Raw genomic sequence first — 23,507 nt, 5'->3', positions numbered from 1 at the left:
AAAAGCTTGAATATGTGAAATCAATTCCACGTCCTAATAATGCCATCACTATTTTTTGTACCACCTATCTACAACCTACTTTACGTTTTAACTTTCCAAAGGAGCACAGTGTGTAGAGAGTAGAGGTTGACTCCAATATTTTAGTAAGGTACCTGAAGCATGGGAACTGGAAGATATAATATACAACAACATATCTAACCATATATTCGATATCACCTTACCATCTGTGTCGTCGTCGGTCGTCAGACATCATGAGGATTTTACATTAAATTTCTGCACATACTTTTCAGCTTTCCTCCACATATACATCAATGCTTTGGGGAATTTCAATGTTAAATGGGGCTTTGCAGTGATGGTTTTGGTCTTTTGGATATGCGGTTTTATTTGAAGGAAAAGAATATAATGAAAATAAAAAACAGAAAACTAACAGAAAAGTCTGTGGGAAATGGCCTTGAACTTTTATTAAATTAAATTTTTATAATGTTCAAGCACATACAGAAAAGCTACATGTATACCTAGGTTGTCTAATCATAGATATTCCGGAGTTCATACAACTTGCTCAACACAGCTCCTATCATAATAATAACTTAGGGTAAGTTGCACAATTGCCCTGGGTTAATATTTAACTTCAGGTTTTTAATGAGGTTCAACAGTGGTTCAAGGTACATACAGTTGTGGTCATATAATTAAGCAACTAACTAACGACCATATATATTTTTACCGATATTACCCGTGTTTTATTGGAAAATCTATAAATAGTATAGTAAGATTTTACACGAATATCCGTAGTATGAATACTACCGATAAAAGTTAAAGTAGTATCTTACTACGGATGGTACGTTGATATTGCATTTGTATCTCGATGGCTGTGTTCGTTGAGTAGTCGCGCATTTTGAATCATGTGTTTTCCATTGGGGAAAAAATCAAACTATTACTGTTGAGATCATTTAGTTTTGTTAATGAAAGTGGACAAACCGTGCTTATTCTGCAAAAGAAAACAATAGAAAAGAAAAATTATGTTTTGCTATGTTTCCACCAAAGGTTTATCTCAGTTTAGATTAAATAAATCTTTTTGGTGTTTCCATCGCACAAGAAGATCTCAAAATGATTAAGTTTAACAGCACTTTTTAAAATGCAAATGGTTGGTGCAGTTTGGAGGGTCTTCTTTTTTCAGGATCGGGCAAAAAATACTGAGGTTCCATTCATTCTGGGCATGCTTTATTCCGATTAATCTTACAGATAAGTTGGTGCATGCCTCTAACCAACTTATCTCCAGCTGCTTTAAAGAGTTCGACATTCAAGCCATCCGCTCCAGCGGCTTTATTAGACTTCAGTTTAGATATGGCAATCTTTACTTCGTCTAAGTCGGATCACCCTGCCTGACAGCGGAATTCGCTTCGTCGTCGTTGCCGTTATACAGTCTGCAGAAGTGGTCCTTCCATATCCTCAACATTGACTGCGGTTCCACTATGATGTTTCCACTTTCGTCTTTGCAGCCTTCGGTTCTGGGTTTATGTACCTGTGAATTTCGTTTTACCTGTTCATAAAACTTTCAAACTTCATTCCTGCTTTTAAACCTCTCAACATCTTCGACCGCACGCTTCTCATGCCCTCTCTTTTTCCTTCTGAGAAGTCGGCGTTCCTCTCGCCTCTTCTGCTCATAGAGCTCATGTGCAGCTCTCGTCCTTTTATGCAGCGCCGCTTTGCGGGCCTGTTGTTTGGCTGCATTTGCCTGCCGACATTCCTTATCAAATCAGGGGTTCCTTGTTGGTGGCTGTTTGAAACCCAGCACATCAGAGGCGGCTTTTCTGATTGCATCTTGGCAATGTTGCCACTGGTGTTCGATACATTTTGTTGGCGGCAGAGAACTTCGAGAGAGGTTACTTGTAACTCGGTCAGGAAAAGAATTTGGCGATTGTAGCCGTTTGACGTTGTACCTTCTCCCAGCACCTCCCTATTTTGCCTTGGGTCTGGAAATCTGAAGTGCTACCTTGGCTACAACGAGGAAGTGGTCCAAGTCGATGTTAGGTCCTCGGAAAGTTCGGAAATCCATGATGCTGGAAGCGTGTCTGGTGTCGATTGCAATATGGTCAATCTGGTTGACGTTAGATTGATCTGGAGAAGTCCAAGTTCCTTTGTGGATGTTGAGGTGTGGAAAACGCGTACTAGCTACCATGACGTTTCGCCACGCAGCAAAATCTATGAGCCTGAATCCGTTGTCGGAAGTGTTGTCGTGCAGGCTGTTCTTCCGGTCATTCCACCATAGATGTCTTCCCTTCCTAGCTTGGCATTAAAATCGCCCGGAACTATTTTAATATCGTAACTAGGGCACTGCTCATATGTTTTGTCTTAGAGCTCAAAGATCATATCTTTGGTGTTGTCATATTTCTCTTGTGTGGGGGCGTGCGCGCATATCAGGCTAAAGTTGCCGAATTTAGCCTTGATGCGTATGGTTATGAGGCGCTCATTAATGCACCTTTAGCTCAAGACTTCTTGCCTAAGTCTGGCTCCAATGACGAAGCCGCATCCAAATAAGCGCCGTTGGTTTTCGTGGTAGCAGTCACCATAGTAAATATCGTAGTTTTCATCCTCTTTTTGCCCGGCCCATCCCATCGTATTTCCTGGATGGTGGTGATATCTGCTTTATAGCGGTTTAGGGCCTCCGCTAATTCTTCGGCCGCACGTGGTCTGTTAAGGGACCTAACATTTCACGTGCATATCCCAAGTTCGGTGTCCTTTATTCGTTTGCGTTGGTTGTCAACAGTAAATCCGTCCGTATCCGAGCTTGTTGGTGCTTCGCAACTATGAAAGCTTTTACGTGGCCAGGAAGTCACCCCGACGCACAACCCCCAACCTGGAGGGCAAGATCCTAAATATAACTCCAAGGATGGGGAGCCGGATAAAACCGCTCCCTATAGGCCTGGGCTCCAAATAAGTCGAAGAAGCCCTATAAGTTGTTCACTAAGTAGTTCAACCTTACTGGAACTGTAGACGCCACCGTTGATTCCATCTCGGGAATTCCTCCACTGCCGTCTGGATAAGGAAAGGTGCGTTAGTGGAAACACCTCTCCCCACCTCTCTCGTTTGCTTCCACCAACAACTTTCCACTGCGGTTGGAAGATCCACAGATTCGAAGTTAGTACGGACAAGTACATACATACACGCAATATACATTGGACAAATCATTCTTTAAAAAAATCACCAAAGATAACGATAAGGCTCGTTCTCAAAGAAATGCTAGAAATTATGGAAGCACACATTTGCCTTCGTTAAATAAATTCTCACTATTTGGAAGAAGAATAAAGACTTATGAAAAAGCTGGGATTTCGGGAATAATTAGACGTGTAGATAGCAGCCGTATAAAAAAGATGAACAACATCATTAGGTACTACAACAGGAATAGCTTGAATAAAGGCTATCCTCTGGAGGCCTTTCCTAACAACACTATTCAGATCCGCTCAAGAAGGGAACAGTCAATGAAATTTTACTTTAAACTTGGTATGAAACCATACTTTTTGACACTCCTTTTCCATTCTAACCAGTGCAGTGGCCCCAAGGAATTAAGGGTATTTACAACGGATTCCAAATTGTTTTTTTTTTGTTTGGTCTGCTTGGGAGGCGCCTCTCGTAAAATATGTTGCCAATGAGGGAGAAGGATTTAATTCCATTAATTCTGTGAGCCTTTTCATTTCACCTGGATTTATAACTTTCATCCATTAGTAAAAATAAAATTAATAACAGTAATACAAACCTAAAGTGGCGTCTTACTCGCCATAAAAGGAAACTAAAATGACAGCTACAATAGCGCTGAGAGTGACATTTGTAGATCGAAAATTTGGATTCCACTAACCGCCATATGTCAAGTAAGGTAACGCAAAGTAAATCTAATATAACGCCTTTCGCAATACCAACGCCTTCTACAATAAGGGTGAATATCATTAGGTTTAATCTTTTTTAAGGGTAATTCAGTACTTCAGAGTAGCACAATGGATCTACATTAACCTAAGTGTGGCGATAACTACATCAATTACCAACTTATCAACTTAATCTAATCTAATGAAGTAATACCGGCACTAATCATTAGACAATAATTCAGGAATTAGAACCCAAATTAACGCAGAAATATCTTTATTTTATTTATTTTTATTTTTGTAAAGACCCTATGACCATGACCAACGTGAAGCTCTATTGGTCTAGTAAGTGTACTAGAACAATTGTTCATCAAAACACAGATACCATCTCCGAAAGGTTTTTATTTGTATCATAATTTAGATTTTACATTATTTAAATACTTAGAAAAATAAAATCTACCAAATAAAAATAGAAAAGAACACATATACAAAATATTTGTCACGTCAATCCAAGCCGGGTGATTGCAACCTTGAAGAAGTGAATACGTAGACCAAGACAAAGATATTACGAATTGTATCTAAAACAAAAATGTTTGAAAATATTTGTAAGACTCATTGATTGACATATTTCAACCTACCAACTGAAGAAGTGTTAAGTACCTCTTCCACCATAACAATTTCTTGACACTTGGTCCAATTGCACTAAGTCCATAATAAAAGTACATAACAACATGTACAAAGCAATTTAGCATCGGTAAGCGAACAGCTTAGAAATTCAATCATTCTTTATTCAAGTAAGGACCCTACAAAACGTTTTTAGTACTTACCTGCTCCGCTAGGATACCATTTCATTGAGGTCCAACAAATTGGAAACATTGTACTGTGATGATAGACGTGCAACACGCTCAATTGATCATTTTTCTTTCTTAAAATGAAGAACAACGTATCAGTGAATTCTATGCACTTTGATATATAAAACCACCACATCGCATTCATGACCTTTGGTTCCACAAACAAATTTAAAGAAACAAATATTTTTAAAATCCATATTTAAACTTAGAACAATGTAACCATTACCCTATCTTCTTCCGGATTGAATTCAAGTTTACTGCGATGACAGAGATAACGATAACTCAGTCTTGAGCTTCCTATGAAGATGTCCTTCAGGATCAAGAAATTTAGGAGCATCATTATAAAGTTATAAACAATAAGAACTCCTTTCATTTTGAATGGTTTCCTCCTAAAATTAAATAAACAAAATACATTTTTATAATTTTAATTCAGTTTTTAAATTGTGATGTGAACATAACTTTACTTTTTCATAATTTTCGGTCCCATCCACACCATCAAAAGATACGTAGACACAATTAGGGCGACATCTGTGGGTGAATCGACGAGAAACCATCCTTTCGTCCTATGATCTGACATTTTTTCATAACTGTCCCAATAGAAAGCCTCTTTAAAACTGATGGACGCTCTTGTCATTATATTGATTTATTGTTTAAGTTTAACAATTTCGTTTTAATTTACAATCCAATCACTATGGAAGTTTTTGTGTTACTGTCATAAAATTTCGGCATTTAAATTGAACTTTAGATCAAAGTGCATTGATGCATAAATCATTAATTAAATCTTTTGCGAAGATGTCATAACCAAAATCTTAATCACTGTAATTTAAGGTATAAAAGTCAGTAGAGCGCTAAAGAAAAAAAACATAAGTTTTATTCTAAATCAAACAAATGTTGGTATTATGGCCAAAATTAAATCAAATGTCGTGAGGGTCAATAAATCAAATAAATTGTGACATTAACAATTAAAGTCATTAAAACATTATTTGACGTTTTTCAATTTTTGGCTTCTAATTTGAATAAATAGAGAATGACCATTTAATAGTTTTGATGGCAACTTGAACTAAGAAAACACTTACCTTTTCGAAGCGAGATAAATAAATTTTAAAAGTCTAGGGAAAACGGAAGTGATCCATCACGCCATTTTTTTATTAAGGTTTCATGAAATTGCCCGAAATGCCTTTTGTAAAGAAAAGGCAAGGAACTGGAGAACTAAATTAAATCGAGGAAAAAAAGAGTGGAGCCGTTTTACCACAAAGGCGTTTTTATATTATGTTTCTTCAAATTGTTGAAAGCATTTTGTAAGGTGCTCTGTAATTAGTCCAGGGTAATAAGATGCAAAAATGGCTTTAATTTAAGAAATTCCGACAAAGCTGTATTTTGGTGAAAAGGTTAATTTACTCGTCCTGACCACTCTTTAAAAAGCCCTCATATTTTGCATCATAGTGAAAACTTTTAGAGGGTTGAAAAGGGATCAATTACACATTTTTTTCCAAATTACTCGAAAGCTATAGATTTTTTTGAAAAAAGGTGAAGCTATTGTGATTCTAAAATATTGGTATCTAGTGTGTTAGTCAAAAACTTTAATAAGACCATACTTTACGGTGAAAAATAGTAGTATTGTGATATGCCCAGAAAAATATCTCGATTTTTTTTAATATTTTATTTCATAACTTCCAAAACGTTTATCTATAATCTAATTTAATTCTTCCTATGGATTTAATTGAATGGACTTTTTGAGAACCATACCATAAAAACGCTTGTGCAGATTTTCCATTGTGTTTTGAGCTGTGAGGCATTTAGCGACATCCTGTGGAACCCATGTGTCTTTGGTATCCATGTCATGCAATTCATGACACTAGAAGTTGTTTGATCATCGACCTATAGCCGGGTTTCCCAAGTGCTCCGCGGAAATATTTGAAAAAATATAAATAATATCTAAGACGGACTAGTAACTAGTTAATTTTAGGCTTCTGATCTGATCTTGTAAGTTTGATCGCAGCAGTTGAATTAAAATTCCTATTTAAAAAAGAAAAAACAGCATAGGAACTACAAACAAATTTCAGCCATTGTAGGCCTGCAGGCAATCACAATCAGCAAAAAGCACCCGGAGCTGCCGAAGAATCACCAACTGGCGAGTATGTCTAAACAAAATCATAATTTACATTAAAAAGTAATCCCCCGTTAATAACTCCTGTTTTTTAAGGATGTAACCACACTAAATGATTTTTTAAGGCCAAAAAATTAGTTGACACCGTTCCTTGTCAAATAACACAAGAGCAAGACGAATCGGAGACTTAGCAGAGAAGTTGAAAATCAACATTCAGAAATGCGAAACTATTCTGTTCGGGACTCCGCTGTATGGAGCCTCAAGGGATACGAGAAAGAACTGAACAAATCTAGTAATCGTTGGACCAAATAGACAGCCACTGGCGAATAAAATTGTAGTAAAGTACATTCGCATCTGGTTGGATCAGTACTTGTAATTCGACAGACATATGAGTGCTGCTCTGGCCAGAGCTAGGGGAACATTTGCCCTGACAAAACGGTTGTTTTTAAGCAGCCGTCTTGTCAGCAGAGTGAAGGTGATTTGCTACATGACCCTTATCCAGCCGATGATTGCCTATGGGTGCCCGGTATGGTTGAACGTTGCCCATCTCAAATGGAAAATATTCTGGTGTCTGCGACGGCGACCTTGGCTTGGACTACACATAACACCAGAGTCGAAATACAAACATTAATATTTCAACCAGATTCTATACAACAGAAAAAAACAGAATAGATATTTTCTTGCTGAAGCTTAGTAGAGGTCACATTGCGAGAGCGATGTCGTCGACTAACAGCTTAAATTTTGGGGCTTACTACCGCAACAATGTATACTACGAAAATGCACGTTTAAGTGGCAACATTCCGCCCGAAGCTTTTCTCTATTTAGACAATCGAGGGATGATACAGGATAGGGATTCGGTTCCGCTAATCTACCACGTCAGCCGTAAAACTGTAGATAGATGACTCCCTTACAGTCGAGACGTCCTTGCACTGGACGGATCCGAGTGCCTTTAGTTCAGTTGGACTGTTTCCAATAGGGACCGAAGAATAGGTGAAGCAGGAGAACCAGTTTTACTTACTTAAGGTGGGGCTACAGTCCTGTGTGAACTAGGGCCTCACCAAACAAACTTCTCCACCTACCCTTCTGGCTAAGTCTATGTCGCTGTACAGCCCGTAAAGCTCATCGTTCCATCTTCTCCTCCACTCCCCTTCGATGCATACGGGACCCTAGATCACACGAAGAACTTTTCTCTCGAACCGACCCAAGGTGCTTTTATCCGCTTTTGTCATAGTCCATGCTTCTGCACCGTATAGCAGGACGGGGATGATGAGGGTTATATATAGTGACACTTTGGTCCCTCGAGAGAGGACTTTACCACTCAATTGCTTTCTTAGTCCAAAGAAACAGCGGTTAGCAAGAGTTATTCTGCGTTTGATCTCAGCGCTGGTGTTGTTTTCTGCGTTTACAGCGGAGCCTAGGTAGACGAAGTCCTTGACTACCTCAAAGTTACGTCTGTCCATTGTGGCGTTTTGACCGAGACGTTGGTGTTGTATGTCCTTTCTTGACAACAGTATGTACTTTGTTTTGCTTCATTAACCGTTAAACTTATTTTTGCGCCTTTGCCTTAATACTCACAAAAGCCCCATTGACATCACGAAGAGTTCATCCGATTATGTCAATAATAATTGAACAGACTTTTGAAAGATAGTCCCTCTAGTGTTGACATTGTGAGCTCTGCACTATTCTTTTGAGTACGATGTTAAAAAATCGCATGACAGCGCCTAACCTTGTCTAAAACCTTTTTTGACATCGAAAGGTTCTGTTAATTTGTTTCCAACCTTTATGGAGCAGCGTGAATTATCAATGGTCATCCTGCACAAACGGACGAGTTTGGCAGGGATGCCAAAACTAAATATGGCTCTATACAGCTCGTCCCTGTAGATGCTGTCATATGCGACCTTGAAATTGATGAAAAGATGGTGGGTGTCGATTTGGTGTTTTTGAGTTTTTTCCAGGATCTGCCGTAATGTGAATATTTGATCGACTGTGGACTTTCCTGGTCTAAAACCACACTGATAAGGACCTATCAGGTTTTTGACGATGGACTTTAGACGTTCACATATTACGGCAGAGAAGATTTTATAGGCGATGTTAAGTAGACTGATTCCTCTATAGTTGGTGCAGTTTAGAGGGTCTCCTTTTTTCAGGATCGGGCAAACAATGCTGGTGTTAAAAAAAGGGTAAAAAACTACTACAAAAATGGTTATTCTGCCACAGCCACACATCGTGCACATCCAATTTATGGTTAACATAATTGTCCAACTACGGTGTCAATTTGCAAAATTGCGAAGAGACTGCATTGGTTCCATATATTGTAAGGAGTCTGCATTATCGTTTCGCCCTGTTTAAAGACCCAAATGTTTCGATTCTTCGTCGTTCTCAGGAATTAGGACTGTCTTGGCGTACATTACATCTTATTTTGCATTTGGATCTACATCTTCATCCATATAAAGTCCAGCTCACACAAAGACTGAAATCAGGTGACCATTTCACAACGTCGTAGATACGTCAAATGGGTGCTTGAACAACAGGCGTAGGAAAGCGATTTTTCGAACAAAATTTTCTTCCGCGACGAAGCACATTTCTCACTCGGTGGGTATTTTAATAAGCTAAATTTTCGTATTTGGGGTTCTTATAATCATCAAGTCCTGGAAAACGACTATGAAACGACTGTCACCGTCAATTTGTCCGTCAACCGTCAAGAAGTCTTGAGCTATAGGTGCATCAACGAGCGCCTCATGACCATTGACCATACGCATCAAGGCTTAATTCGGCAACAGTAGCCTGATATGCGCGCTCATCACACATACAGACGAGAAAGACGACAACACCAAAGATATGTTCTTCGAGCTCTCAGACATAACATATGAGCAGTTTCCTAGCTACGATATTAAAATTGTCCTGGGTGATTTTAATGCCAAGCTAGGAAGGGAAGACATCTTTTGTGGTATAATCGGGAAAAACAGCCTGCACGCCATGATAGCCAGTACGCGTTTTCCACACCTCAACATCAACAAAGGTACTTGGACTTCTCCAGATCAATCTACCGTCAACCAGAATGACCATATTGCGATCGACGCCAGACACACTTAAAGCATCATGAATGTCCGAACTTTCCGAGGAGCTAACATCGACTCGGACCACTACCTCGTTGTAGCCAATGTATCACTTCGGGTTACCAGCCCCAAGGCAAAATAGGGAGGTGCTGGGAGAAGGTACAACGTCGAACGGCTACAATCGCAAGAGATCGCCAAATAATTTTCCGACCGCCAACACAATGTATCGAAAACCAGTGGCAACATTGCCAAGATGCAATCAGAGAAGCCACCTCTAATATGCTGAGTTTCAAGCAGCTACCAACAAGGAACCCCAAGTTTGATGAGGAATGTCGGCAGTCAAATGCTCCAAAAGCGAAGAAAGCATGCCCGATGAATGTAACCTCAGTATTGTTTGCCCGATCCTGGACGAGCTGTGTAGAGCCATGTCTAGTTTTGGCATCCCTGCCAAGCTCGTTCGTTTGTAATAATTCACGCTGCTCCATAAAGGTTGCAACAACTTAACAGAACCTTTCGATGTCAAAAAAGGTTTTAGACAAGGTGATGCGCTGTCATGTGATTTTTTTAACATCATGCTTCAAAGAATAGTGCAGAGCTCACAATGTCAACACTAGACGGATTATCTTTCAAAAGTCTGTCTGTCTTATGCTGATGACATTGACATAATCGGAAGAACTCAGCGTGATGTCAATGGGAATTTTGTGAGTATTTTGGCAGGGGCGGCAAAAATGTTTTTAAGGTTTAATAGGGGAAACCAAGTACATGCTGTTATCAAGAAAGGACTTACAACACCGACGTCTCGGTCAAAATGTAACCATCGACAGACGTAACTTTGAGATAGTCAAGGACTTCGTCTACCTAGGCTCCGCTGTAAACGCAGAAAACAACACCAGCGCTGAAATCAAAGGCAGAATAACTCTTGCTAACCGCTGTTTCTTTGGACCAAGAAAGCAATTGAGTTTTAAAGTCCTCTCTCGAGGAACCAAAGTGTCACTATATTAGACTCTTATCATCCCCGTCCTGCTATACGGTGCTGAAGCATGGACTATGACAACAGCGGATGAAAGCACCTTGGGTCAGTGCGAGAGAAAAGTTCTTCGTGTGATCTAGGGTCCCGTATGCATCGAAGGGGAGTGGAGGAGAAGATGGAACGACGAGCTGTACGGGCTGTACAGCGTTGTAGACTTAGCCAGAAGAGTAAAAATCCACCGACTAAGATGGCTGGGTCACGTTGAGCGCATGGATACCATCAAGTGGCGCACAAATGGAAAGTGGCCTCACCCAACTTGGAGCGCGACACTGGAGGCATCTATCTAGAGACCGAGCTAGATGGAGAAGTTTGTTGGGTGAGGCTCTAGTTCACATAGGATTGTAGCGTCACCTAAAGTTAGTAAGTAACCATTCGCGTCGTTTGATTGGTCATTTAAATGATGTAGTGTTTCATACATAGTGTCAACGTTGAAACTTTATAATAAAAAAGAAATATCATGAAAAAAGATATATTTTATATGAATTTTATTTACGTTTACATTTGAAACCGCAAAATGGATAACCCTGTATATTTTGTTATTCTATATTTTTGTCGAGATTACACAAAGATATACTAGTTTCTTTTTGAACACTACCAATCAAGATTTTATGCTGAACATCATTCACTCTATAAGAATTGCACAACTGTAGTAAAAATTAAATTAAATACTTGTACATTTCATAAAATCAAAAATAGAAATTATACAAATAGTATACAGTTAGAAATCATTCAAAAATAAACAACTTATTTTCCTCAGAAAAGTTTTGTATCAATTCATATTATATGTTTACTCGCATAATTTAACTATTCTCAAGGAAAAAAGTTTATTCGTAATAAACAAATATTTCGTTCTAAAAAAGAAATACTTTGTATTTCTATCAAATATTGTCCTTAAAATGGGGTAAGTTAAAAATACAAAATCATAAATTGTTGAATGCATTCATTTCGATTCTAATTCTGCTGTCAAAAATATATGTCACAAAATTGTCCCAAACGTTTCCATTTCCATTGCTCTACATGCACCAATTGGCAATCAGCTGACTTCTGCAGTTATCCAAAATCCACACACGGAAAGAACGTCATTTATACCCGAAAGAAATATTTTAGTTCCGTTGTGCTGCAGAAAATAAGTGACAATTTAATTGTTGTTTTAACTAAAATTAGATTAAGACTTTGCCGAAATTTAATTAGAAATACTGGAGGTAAATAAATTTATTATTTAAAGGATAATTTTTTAAGATAAATGAACGCATAATATCCAATTAACCCATATTCCAATTATTTCGCAACAAAAAAAAAGATTTCATTCTCTGTTATTCCTCCTTTTTCTTTCCATTCGTTCCGGAGTTTTTATTTTTCTATTTTCTTCTACGAAATGGATCGAATGAACAGTCGGGAATTTATGTTGTAGAACTGCCAACATAGTTTTTTTTTCTGAAGGAATTAATTTTAATTTTATGTTTACTTTTTTAATCTCAAGTTTGTATTTTGTATAGATTTATAAATCGAGCTTGTTCTAAATTATCATACGCGACAAAAATAGAATCATAAGCTAAATACTAAATAAAGTTTACTGGTGGGCCATGAACCCAAATATCGTCGGTTGAATAGCAAAGTGACATACGTCAAAATTTCAATTCCATTAATAAAACTTCTTGCAGAGAAAATGTTTTTTTCCTAAAATCAAAAATTAGAAAAAAAAGACAATTATTTCTTAATTTTTCATATAATTTTATAAAAAAAAAGGCCAGATTGAAATTAAAATAAGATTTTGACATATGTCACTTTGGGTTTTCAGCAACGAAATTTCAAAAGTCAGAAGTCAGCAGTGGTAACTTCACTGGAATGAATGACAACAAACGCAACCCAGCTTTAAATTAGTATACAATTTTGACACATGACTTGCCTTTCTAGCAGATAAATGTCAAACGCTGCATTGACACGAGGCTTCATATTGTTCTAACAAAAATGCAGTAGTAAATTGTTATTTTTTTTCGAAATTGTCGCCTATGCTAAAATAGCAAAAGAGTTTGATATGTTTTTTACATGCGGGCTCAGGTAGCAGCTCATTGATGTTAACTAAGCTCGAAACAAAAAAAAGTTGTATATTGCTGCTTAAATAAATAAACTGTTTCAAAAAGTTATGATTAAAAATAAGTTTGAAATTAAAACTTACGCTTTCTCAGAAAATGTATATACAAACAAAATATCCTTAAGGCTTCCTTACAAATGTTTGAATTTTCGTGTCTGCTTGAACATCTTGTTTATTTAAGTGTCTTTATATGTATGTCATATATTTCTCAAAGTTTGGAATGAATAGTATGAATTTTTGTGCAAATGTTGCTCCAGTGTCTTCATTCTTCGTCGAGATTTGTGTCCCAGCAGTTTTGAAAGAAAGTAATTGCGGTCCCAAACATTGTTTTTAAATGTTTAATTTACTATTCCTTCACAGAAAATTCTGATGTCCTTTTGATTTTTGGAGCACAGCATCCTTCTAACAGTTTGAATTATCGTGTCTTTTCTTAGGTACCTTATTTATTTAAGTGTCTCTGTCATTTTTCTCAAGGTTTGGAATGGATAGTATGAACTTTTGTGCAAATTTTGCTCCAATGTCTTCATTCTTCGTCCAGAATTGTGCCCAGCAGTTTTGAAAGAAAGTTATTTTGGTCTCAAACATTATTTTTAAATGTTAAATTTACTATTCTCTCACAGAGAATTCTGACGTCCTTTTGTTTTTTGGATCACAGCATACTTCTAATAGTTTGAATTATGGTGTCTTCACTTAGAAATCTTATTTATTTACATGTCTCTTTGTCATATTTTACTCAAGGCTTCGATTGAATAGTATAAACTTTTGTGCATGTGTTGCCCAGATGGCTTCATTCTGCGTCGAGAATTGTGTCCCAGCAGTTTTGAAAGAAAGTATTTAGGGTTCCAAACATTGTTCCTTCACATACAATTCTACTACCCTTAGTTTTTGAAACAAAGCACCTTTCTAACAGTTTGAATTATCGTGTATTTGCAAAGGAATCTTATTTATTTAATTGTCTTTTTGTCATATTTTACATAGAGTTTTGATTGGATAGTATGAACTTTTGTGCATATGCTTTCCCGATATCTTCACTCTGCCTTGAGAATTGTGTCCCAGCAGTTTTGGAAGGCAGTAGAATATTTCACATTTAAAATTGAAGAGCTCCAAATATCTACTAGCATCTAAGCAACCATTTACTAAGCTGGCAGTTCTGTCTACCTTTGAACTGTCAGATTATGTCCCAACACCAGGGATGTTAGTCGTGAAATAAAACACAAAATTCTTCCAGTTGGAAAACGGAACACACGACCGAGACGAAGAAAAAGATTGATTTTTCTTGGGCTACAAAAAATTTTCATTCGAATCGTCGTGTACGTCCAAAAGTTTAAGTTGTGTGTGGTGCGTGATTGTTGGTTGAAAATTCCCTAAAAAATAACACAAAATAAAACCAATTTCTCACCCTCTACCAACAATTAAAAACTTACACTTTACAAAAATCAAACAACCAAAAAGAAAAGAAACGAAAAATAACAAAAATCTGTAATGTCGCAAAAACACTAGAAACAAAATACCTACCTACATAAAAACCAAAAGTACGAAAAACACGGAGCTTCCCAAAAAGAAAATGGTGTGATAAAGCAAGAAAATAAAAATGGTGAAGACATTTAAATAAATCAAAATTCTGAAAACGCAGTTTTTGCCAATGAGCTAAAATAAATTTGTCGACGAAAGAAAAAAATTGTGTACAAGAAATTTTTCATTTCCGAGCAAAAATCCCGAGGTAAATTCCTGTGTTGAAAAAAAAAAAAGAAAAAGAACAAAACCTAAAGAAAAGTGGAACGTATCCTCCCCCTTTGCGAAAAATTCTCTCTTTCCACAAAACCATTATTATCATCATCCCCCCAGCCCCCACTGAAGCACCTTACTCTCTTGCTACCCTGAAAAGCAAATGCGTACATGTGTTTGCTGTTTGGTGCTTATCCCTAATTAGAAAAGAAAAATAGGAAAATGATTTTTTTTTAAATAAATTTATTTTGCTTTTTTGATTTCTAATTTTCGTTTTGTTATTCTTTTTTTTTTCTTCTCTCGCTCTCTTCGTCGCTGACCCCCTTCTTCTCTTCTACTTGATGGTGATGATGTTGATGATACATGCTCTGCTCTGACATCGTCGTCGTCGTCTTCGTTCGTCGGTATTTGATGGCAATTTTGACTGTTTTTCTTGTTATGTTGCTTTGCTGATGATGCTGATTGTGATGCTACTTGCTGCCGCGGTGCGATTGCGATGTGGTGCGGATAAATAAATCAATTTGCTTGGTGACTGCGCTGGTTTGGTTTCTTCAATTCGATTCTATTCGAACGACAAACTAAATTCTAAATTTAGGGCAGAAACTGTTTTTGAAATGAAAAAGACTTCACCAAGTGACATTGCAAAAATGGATTCACTTAAAATTCCAAAAGGTACGTGTGTGATGAGATAAACTTCGTTTGGTTCGCTTGCCCAATATACGAGCGTTGTTTCGTTTCTTTTTCTTTCAAACATTCAAACAAACAAAAATCAAAAATCAAAAAAATGCAAACGACATATAAAGGAGGCTCAAGTAAACCACCGTCTGGTAGTGTCCCAATCACAGTACGATTCAATGCTGGCGAGGAAAGCCTCGATGACATATTTCAATCGTTTCACAACAGTGCCAGTGGTGGCGGTGGCGTTGGCGGCGGTGGAGGCGGAGGTGGTGCTGGGGATTCCCTATCAAGCAGCCCCCAACAACAGAACGTAAGTCCCAGAGTTTGCTCAGTTTTAACTGAATTTCAAAATCTCATTGCCATTCACATCTCTCTGCAGCCAGATGAAGTCAACTCACGAAATAACTTCCTCCAAGGAAACTTCTTCAATCGCAAAAGGTACCCAAAACTAAATTCTCTACTATGTATTTTTTTTTTAAATCTATTTTTTCTTGATTTTATATCAAAAAGAAAATCTGTATAAATTTTGCTGTCGTTGTTAATTGTTTTTATATTCATCGGCGATAGAAGTTTTTGATGTTGTTGTTGTTGATGTTGCTGCGGGGGAGCCAAATAGGCGCATGTCACATGTGTGTATGTCGAATAAATGATTTTTTTGTTGCTTCTATTCACTCTCCGTTCGCGTTTTTCCAGTTTCTATCCTTAAATCAAACAAAATATGAATAAAAATGCTTTCATGCAAATCGGATACAAAGTAGACGGACGAAAATTGAAGGAAAAGAGATGAGGAAGAAATTTGGATGTGGTTGGGTTTTGGGGTGAAGGTGGGAGAGGGGTAAGAGTAAGGAACGGTGTTTAAGTAAAACCAACTTCCGGGTGCCTTATTCCTCCTCCTTTGCCTACCTTCCAACCTGCCAGCAACTTCATCGTCGTCGCTCTCCGCCGTCGATTGAGTAATAATAAGAAAAAAAATAATCCACCTTCCACTTTATTTTCCTTTTTATTAAAATTTGTATATATGTTTTTTTTTTGTATAGAAGGAGCAAGAATATGTGCATTTTTTTCATAACCATCTTCTTTTGGTGGTCATGTACAACATGTACTGTACGTACATACTGTAACTACAGTAGGCTGTGTACTGTGCAGGTACAACGTATATAATTACCGAGACGAACGACACGACGACTACGATGACTATGACTATGACGACGACAACACTCACTTGATGTAATTGCATGTTTGCACTTGATGCAGTGCATTTTTGTCTACTTCTATTATTTGTGTACATGCCAACACAGAAAAATAAGTGCAGCATGAAAACATCCTTTTGGTCATATAAAAGCAACAACACTCTTAACGAGAGGCTTTGCTTTTTTATTTTTTTATTATATTTTTTTCTTTTGAGCTAGCTCAGTTTTTTTCTTTTTGTTCCTCTATACCTACAAAAAAAATAGGCTTTGTTGGCTTATGCTAACAAGGCTTTCAGATTTGATTTTTAAAAATCATTATATTTTTACTTGCTCTATAGGGATAAGTATTGGTTTCGTAATGATGTTAGTTTTTGGCGTGTTAGACGACGCGACGATACAAACAAAAACATAATATAATGAAGATCCAAAGCTCTGTCTAGAGGTTTTATAGTATTTCATAAACACATGTCGTTGAAAGGATCTGAATTATGAAAGAAATATCGTTCATCTCCAGTCATAAGTTTTTGTTTCGAACTGTCTCGCTTTTTAGATTTCTTTAGTTTTGGGAATAAAAGCTTTTATATAAATCTAGCATAACATTTCTTCTTTGAATAGACTAAATTGTGTTTAACAAAGAAAGAATCCGATTTAAATTTCATTCACGATGTCGGAGAACAATCGTACCTACTACGAATGGAAAATTAAACTCTTATAGCTTCAGTCGTAGTAAAAATATAAAAACCAACTTTGAAACGAGAAATACAACTTCTCACGATCTCCAAATTTGGGACATATATTTTGTATATCATCGTAAATGTACTTTTTTTTGTCCTAGGACGAATTTTCTCCGATGAGAGCTTTGATATTGAAAAAAAAAACAAGAAGTTGATAAAGAGAATCTATTTTGTTTACTATTCACTTTTCTTTACAATTTATCCGTAAACAATCTGATAACGTAACACCTAAAGGCCCAACTATAATAGACTTAACCAATACGCAGCCTTATATGTCACAATCCATAATCGGCGTTCTGCTCAGTTTCGTTAAATTTCGCTAACTTTCGCGCAATTGCAAGAGCCATTTAAATGTCTCGGGCTTAAGCAAATGTCAAATTTTTCTTAAGTAACTTGAATCTATTTTAACTTCTGATAACTTTTCATTCGGTTTTGACATTAGCTTACTTTCGGTTAAAAAATTCGCTTCCGTTCTTCTCCATTTCAACTTTGAACCACAAAAGCAGGTTCATGCGATCCGTCAGCGTGCTTTTAATTTTATTTTTTTTTGGAAGACCTGAACTTTGTTTAATATAAAGGATTTTATCAGAAATCTTATCTATTAGAGGTTTTGATAAAACAAAATATAACAAAACCTTCATTTTGACATATGCAAATAATGTGTATGTGGAACAAACCAAGATAAGGCCTAATTAAATATATTTTGTATACATCGACTTTTTTTTTAGAAGGGTTTTCTTTAAGCTTTATGATAAGTTTATGAATAAAATAAAAGTGTAGGTGGTTTTGATGATCTACCCTTAAATAGTAGAATATATTTTATTTTGTTGCTGATGAAACTCTCTCGCTTGAAAAAATAAATGTAGATTACTGATTAGAGTTGTGTTTGGATCAACTTTTGTTCAAGGACTTGTATATGAACACATCAATCAACTTTTACTATATTGTTTTCATCAGTCTTAAAATATACATATGTACATACATACTTTTCTATATGGTATGGTTTGACATAGCATTTCTTCTGAACGTGATTTCATTTGTTTTGATTTATCAAATTCAATTGAAGCTTGAACCATACAACATTACTCGCACACAGGAATGGTTGAGAGTTGAAAGTCACTAGTTCTCAACGGACTGATGCGCCACCCAATTTATTTATTCTTTTTGTTCCACAAAACAGTAAACTTATTAAATTACATTTAGAATTTTGAAAGCTTTTCAATAATATGCATAGATGAATTTGTATTTGCAAATAAGAGTTTTTTTTTTAAGTTGTCGAAAACTAATTAAAACCGTTTTGAAAATGAAGACATAAATAAAAGTTAATAGGCTATTTTTTAATTTTAAAGAATTTACCCCAACGAACATGAATTTCGAATTTAGGGTTAAATCGTTGATTCATCTCAATTTTAAAAATGTCTGATGTTGTAGAGGTTTTTTAGTCCACTGACATAGATGCCATTCTTTATTGTAATTTGACAGTTTATAGCAAAAACAAATTTCTTTTGAAAATCTGTTGTAAATCAGTAGATTAACGAAAAGTATCATCGAATTTGTGTTGTCTAAAATTATAAATAAACTTCAATTCAATAATCAATGGAAAATGTGTTGAAGTCCCTTGCAACAACTTTTCTGTATACAACATTGGGCTGGGAATGGAGCCCAATATCACAGTGTTGAACTTATGCACGAAATAAGCAAAGCAACTTTCTACAGAGTAGTTCATCGAGTGTCGAATATTATTGTTGATGAATTTGTCTCTAACAGTGTATGCTGAGCACAGAATATACCTCATAATTTTTTTTTTTTCAAGTAAGATGTGTTGACGGCACCGTGTTAGATATTGATTTAGCAATATGTTGCAATGCATATTTGATCTTAATAAACACAATATATAATTTACTTTTCAAATTTTCAAAGTACGAATTAATTGCAAAGTTTTATTTTAAATTGGTGAACTTTTTACTTTTTAAGAAAAAATGAAAAGTCTTTTCACTTTGTAAATTGCAGGATATTTTTTGTTTGAAAGTTGCTAAGTGAAAAGTGTTTGGGAAAACAGGCCCTGGTCTACCCTGGATCAGTTGGAGTTTACTAACAAAAGAGTTTTGTGTGAGTTGGCTCAAATTAAGAGATACTCAGGCTTATTTTGAGATTCGAACGAAACGTTGATACGAGTGACTTGATCTATTCGTTCGAATAAATTTTGTTTATTTTGAGATTCGAATGAGAAATATTCATTGCAGAAAATGAACTGTAATTAACCTTATTTTGGAGATCAGCTGTTCTAAATGATTTGACATTTTGATTTGATTTAGTGTGACTGCACTAAATTTTTATTTTTCTTAAATGTTATTTTTAATTCATAGTTTGTCATAGTTAATTATCACTTTGATAAAGAAAAACAATCAAGAAATGGAATTAAACATTTTTTCAAATAGAGTAACTATTTTGCTTTAAATTTCCATGTTGTGTTTATACCGTTTAAAATGTTATGTATATTCGTCACACTTGGTCACACTTTAAATTGAAATGAAAACAATCAAAGTTTGTAAAATTCAAATTGTTGTAGTTTTTCTTATTTTAGACAATAATAGCAATAGTTTTGTTTCTTAATTCTAATGGCTATTGAGCTTCACGGCAGCATCTTTGCAAAATTGGTCACCATCTACACGGTTTACCAAAAAAACCCTTTGCCACCTCTGGATTCTTCTCCATCAACCTTATCAGTACTTCTTTTTGCTCCCTATTGCTCCAAATAGAATGTGACTGTGCCCTTTTTTAAATAACAGAAAATTCGTCAATATAACCAATTTCGTTTAATAATCGTATACAAATTGTTAAGACTTACATATTACTTTAGCTATTTACCAGAAAATATCCGAACGACAAAAAAAAATGGCATTTTATTCGAATCATTCAAAAGTCAAAGTTGACTTAGTTTTTTTTTAAATGAACTTTCGATTTATTCAGCAAACTTTCGAATCGATCGAATCTCAAAATAAAAACTTCTCGAATTCGAATAACTTTCGATCGAAAACGAATCTCAAAATAAGCGTGACTAAAAAAAAACTTTCAAATTCGAATAAAGAAAGACGAAATGTTTTCTATATATTTTATACTAGCTGTATTTTTTTAGGCTAAGCGACATGCATCACTTATTTCGTCAGAGTCCCATGACAAAGACGGCGTACTTTGAACGTCGAACATTAGGCCAAAGAAGAACTGCTTTTACACGAAATACATGGGATGGATTTCAAGGTTCGGCTTTTGATTATGACCCTTTGATTGATTACAACAATCATCGATTACTTCTCATTGGTCGGATAGATAAAAAGTGCACACATTTTGAAGCACTAAAATGATGGAAAGACGAAACTCCGGGCATGTGTTGTTCTGTTGGTAAAGTTTCACTGCCATTACGAGTCAGAAAAACCTCTAATATCTCTGTTTTTATAAACAATGAATCACTGCGATTTTTGAGCCCTATAAGAAAATATTGTTTGTGTATCCAAATGACATCTTTCGGAGTAGACAATGAAGTTGTTATGCCTGGATTTTCACCTATACTTTTAAAATTCAAGGACAGATTTATCATAGGATTGGCTCTTTATTGCCTACAAATAATTTTCTAAAATTCTTGCAAATTGCATGGGTGATGAAATTCGGTCGACCGAATAATTTATAAGGGATACTGTTTTGAAAATTTAAAGAATGCTGCACAATCACAACCGCCCCATTAACACTTTCAAAACAGCATTAGAAAGAATGACATATACGTGTATGATAAGTTTAACATGTTCGACACCAAGGGTTCGAAATGCGTTGTTTTCCCGTAATACCAATATTATCCAAATATAATTAAAACATTTTGTAATGTAGGAGTGAAAGCGATCAGATTCCCCGGAAAGCAATTTTTCAAATGGGAATGCGTTGTTTTCCCGAGGTCAAAAGTAACTCATGTCCTTTCTTAAGTCCCAAACTATCTCCTTACCGAATTTCATTTAAATCTGGTCAGTAGTTTAGGCGTGTAAACGATCGGACCCACTGAATTTTTCCATGTGAATGCATTTTCCCGGAGTAAAAAATAGCCTATGTCCTTTCCCGGGTATCAAAATATCTCCATACCAAATTTCATGCAAATTGATTCAGTAGTTTAGGCGTGATCGAGTAACAGACAGACAGACTCTAACTCTATCTGTCTGTCAGCTTGGGAAAGCATAGTTTGATGTCTAGCCCAACTATATAAATCTTCCTGAACTTATGATAAAGAAGATAGAATTCTTAACTGTTAAAAGAAAGAGTCGTTTTTGTAATATATCTTTCTAAACTCAATGGTTTACAATTCTGTATCCTTAGTTTTAAATGATGCTCTTGAACTGAGCTTTCCAACGTTGTATATCATATTTGATTATTTTTATTCATTTAAATATTTAAATATATTTTCTAGCACTAGTCCATATTATTGTTTATTTAAATGATAATGTGAACAATACTTATGAATAAATTCTTAAAAATTACCTAGGATTAGTCATACATAAATTCGATACGAAATGTAATTATCATTAAGTTCAACCCGCTTTATTTTAAATTAAATGTATTCAATAAAATGTTAAAGGAACATAACAATGAATGTTCTACAGTTAACAATCTTTTGTTTATGATCTAGAAATGTGAAACAAATTCGTTGCACACGCAAGAATACATTTATAAATTTTTTCTAACAATTCATTTGTTTAATTTTAAAAATCGTACACGCTATAATTTTTGATAGTTTTTTAAAATTAAATATTGCCAGCAAGCGATAATTTCCACGTTTCCATTTTCTTGCTAAACTTTTAAATCCACGAAACACGGAACTAACATTCTATTCCACAAAAAGTCATAGGTATAAAATTGTTCTTCTTTTTTAATCAAATCGTCTCATCAATTCAAAACTCTCAGAAGTTTAGTCTTATACAAATAATAACAATAGTTTTGTTTTCACCTAAAATACTACGAGATAAGCAATTGAGGAACAATGCCAACATGATAATAGTTATCATATTTAAAGTGTGTCAAATTTTTGTTATTGATTATTTATTTTCTTTCATTTTAATTGCAATTTTTTAAAAAAAGACAACCGAAATTATTTCATTTGCAAAAGATGTTGATTTCATTTTTTTTGCCATCGTTCAATGCATCAAAATTTAGAATTAAAAATAATTCAATTTTAGAAACTTTGATTAACAATCTGCTCTATACAAATTTTTCTGACTTTAAGTGACATTAAGTTAAAGATTATTTTAGATGATTGTTTTTTGTTTGACTCTATTTAATTGAGGTTGGCATCAATTATTTTAGACCATAATATTTCAATGGGAATTCTTTTTTTGTCTTATCAATAACAAATAGAAAATTTACTATTTAAGAATGGCTTTTTCAGATTACTCGCAACATAATACTGCTCGGTTCTATGATAGAAATAGTTGTAATTAAATTTTGTAAATATTCTGTTCACGAATTCGACTGATTGTCTCTTTAAGTAAACTTTTGATATTTCATTCGGTGAAATCAAGAATTTTTGATGCCTCACAAAGAAAACAATACTTTTTTAAAGGATTAAGTTGTTATGAATTCAAATCTCGCCTTTCGTCTTTTCTATCACATTAGGGTTTTAAAATATGTTTCTTAAAAAATGTTAAAGAGAACCAAAAACGATGTTTTTTTAGTCTAAGATGACCCACAACATGTCTCCTAGATTAATTTTAAATCATTTTAATACTTTACAAAGATTCTGGAAATTCTCATTAGTTATAAGTCTCCATTTCAACTCTTTAGAAATCTTGAATTCAATGTTTTAATGGTGATGGGGATAATTTGTTGTGCTAATTTTTATCTAATACGAGGGTTGCTACTTATATTTTAGGGCTAATAATGAAAAAACAAAGAATTACGATTAAAATTGGTTTTATTGTTTTTCAAAATACTCTCTATGAAGGGCAATACACTTTTGCATGCGTTTGAACCAATTTTCGTAGCACTTTTTCCACTCCGATTGAGGTACCTCCAAAACATAGTTTTTGAATGCATCAACGGCTTCTTCAGGGGTCGAAAAACGGTGTCCGCGCAATTTTTTTTTTTTGTTTGTGATGACTTGCTCTAACGCTACCGCTACTGTAATGCCGAGAAATAGGCAACCATTTGCTTCGATGTG

The 23,507-nt window shown here is 35.4% G+C and overlaps 2 protein-coding genes across 6 annotated transcripts in view; one reads left to right on the top strand and one right to left on the bottom strand.

The window, feature by feature from the left end:
* Positions 1 to 4,233: 4,233 nt before the first annotated feature.
* Positions 4,234 to 5,376, bottom strand: LOC129948151 (elongation of very long chain fatty acids protein 4-like). The gene is made up of 5 exons (XM_056059019.1): positions 5,167 to 5,376; positions 4,929 to 5,091; positions 4,679 to 4,850; positions 4,490 to 4,617; positions 4,234 to 4,429 (listed from the first exon to the last, which is right to left on the bottom strand). The coding sequence occupies exons 1-5, from the start codon at positions 5,334 to 5,336 to the stop codon at positions 4,262 to 4,264; spliced, it is 801 nt and encodes a 266-aa protein (XP_055914994.1). The 5' UTR covers positions 5,337 to 5,376; the 3' UTR covers positions 4,234 to 4,261.
* Positions 5,377 to 11,625: 6,249 nt separating this feature from the next.
* The window catches only part of LOC129946552 (uncharacterized), a 46,923-nt gene continuing 35,041 nt past the window's right edge, over positions 11,626 to 23,507 (top strand). Inside the window, exons 1-4 of one of the 5 annotated variants that reach the window (XM_056056785.1) lie at positions 11,626 to 11,796; positions 15,308 to 15,384; positions 15,516 to 15,700; positions 15,770 to 15,828. In XM_056056785.1, coding sequence (XP_055912760.1) covers positions 11,792 to 11,796; positions 15,308 to 15,384; positions 15,516 to 15,700; positions 15,770 to 15,828 — 326 coding nt within the window. In that variant the 5' untranslated portion in view covers positions 11,626 to 11,791. Of the gene's footprint in view, positions 11,797 to 11,939; positions 12,098 to 14,218; positions 14,708 to 15,307; positions 15,385 to 15,515; positions 15,701 to 15,769; positions 15,829 to 23,507 lie in introns of those variants that run through there. The other 4 variants (XM_056056782.1, XM_056056784.1, XM_056056783.1 and 1 more) reach the window with 4 other exon arrangements.

The sequence above is a fragment of the Eupeodes corollae genome, chromosome 2, assembly GCF_945859685.1.
Source record: "Eupeodes corollae chromosome 2, idEupCoro1.1, whole genome shotgun sequence".
Lineage (NCBI taxonomy): Eukaryota > Metazoa > Arthropoda > Insecta > Diptera > Syrphidae > Eupeodes > Eupeodes corollae.
This window is presented reverse-complemented; position numbering and strand designations above follow the sequence as displayed.

Bases quoted from the DNA above. Each gene is read 5' to 3' on its own strand.
- LOC129948151 (XM_056059019.1), bottom strand. From the start codon at position 5,336: ATGACAAGAGCGTCCATCAGTTTTAAAGAGGCTTTCTATTGGGACAGT. The intron at 4,618-4,678 runs GTAAGTACTAAA...TGAATTTCTAAG, and splicing joins ATGGTATCCTAGCGGAGCAG to CTGTTCGCTTACCGATGCTA. The intron at 4,430-4,489 runs GTAGGTTGAAAT...TTTTTGTTTTAG, and splicing joins ACTTAACACTTCTTCAGTTG to ATACAATTCGTAATATCTTT.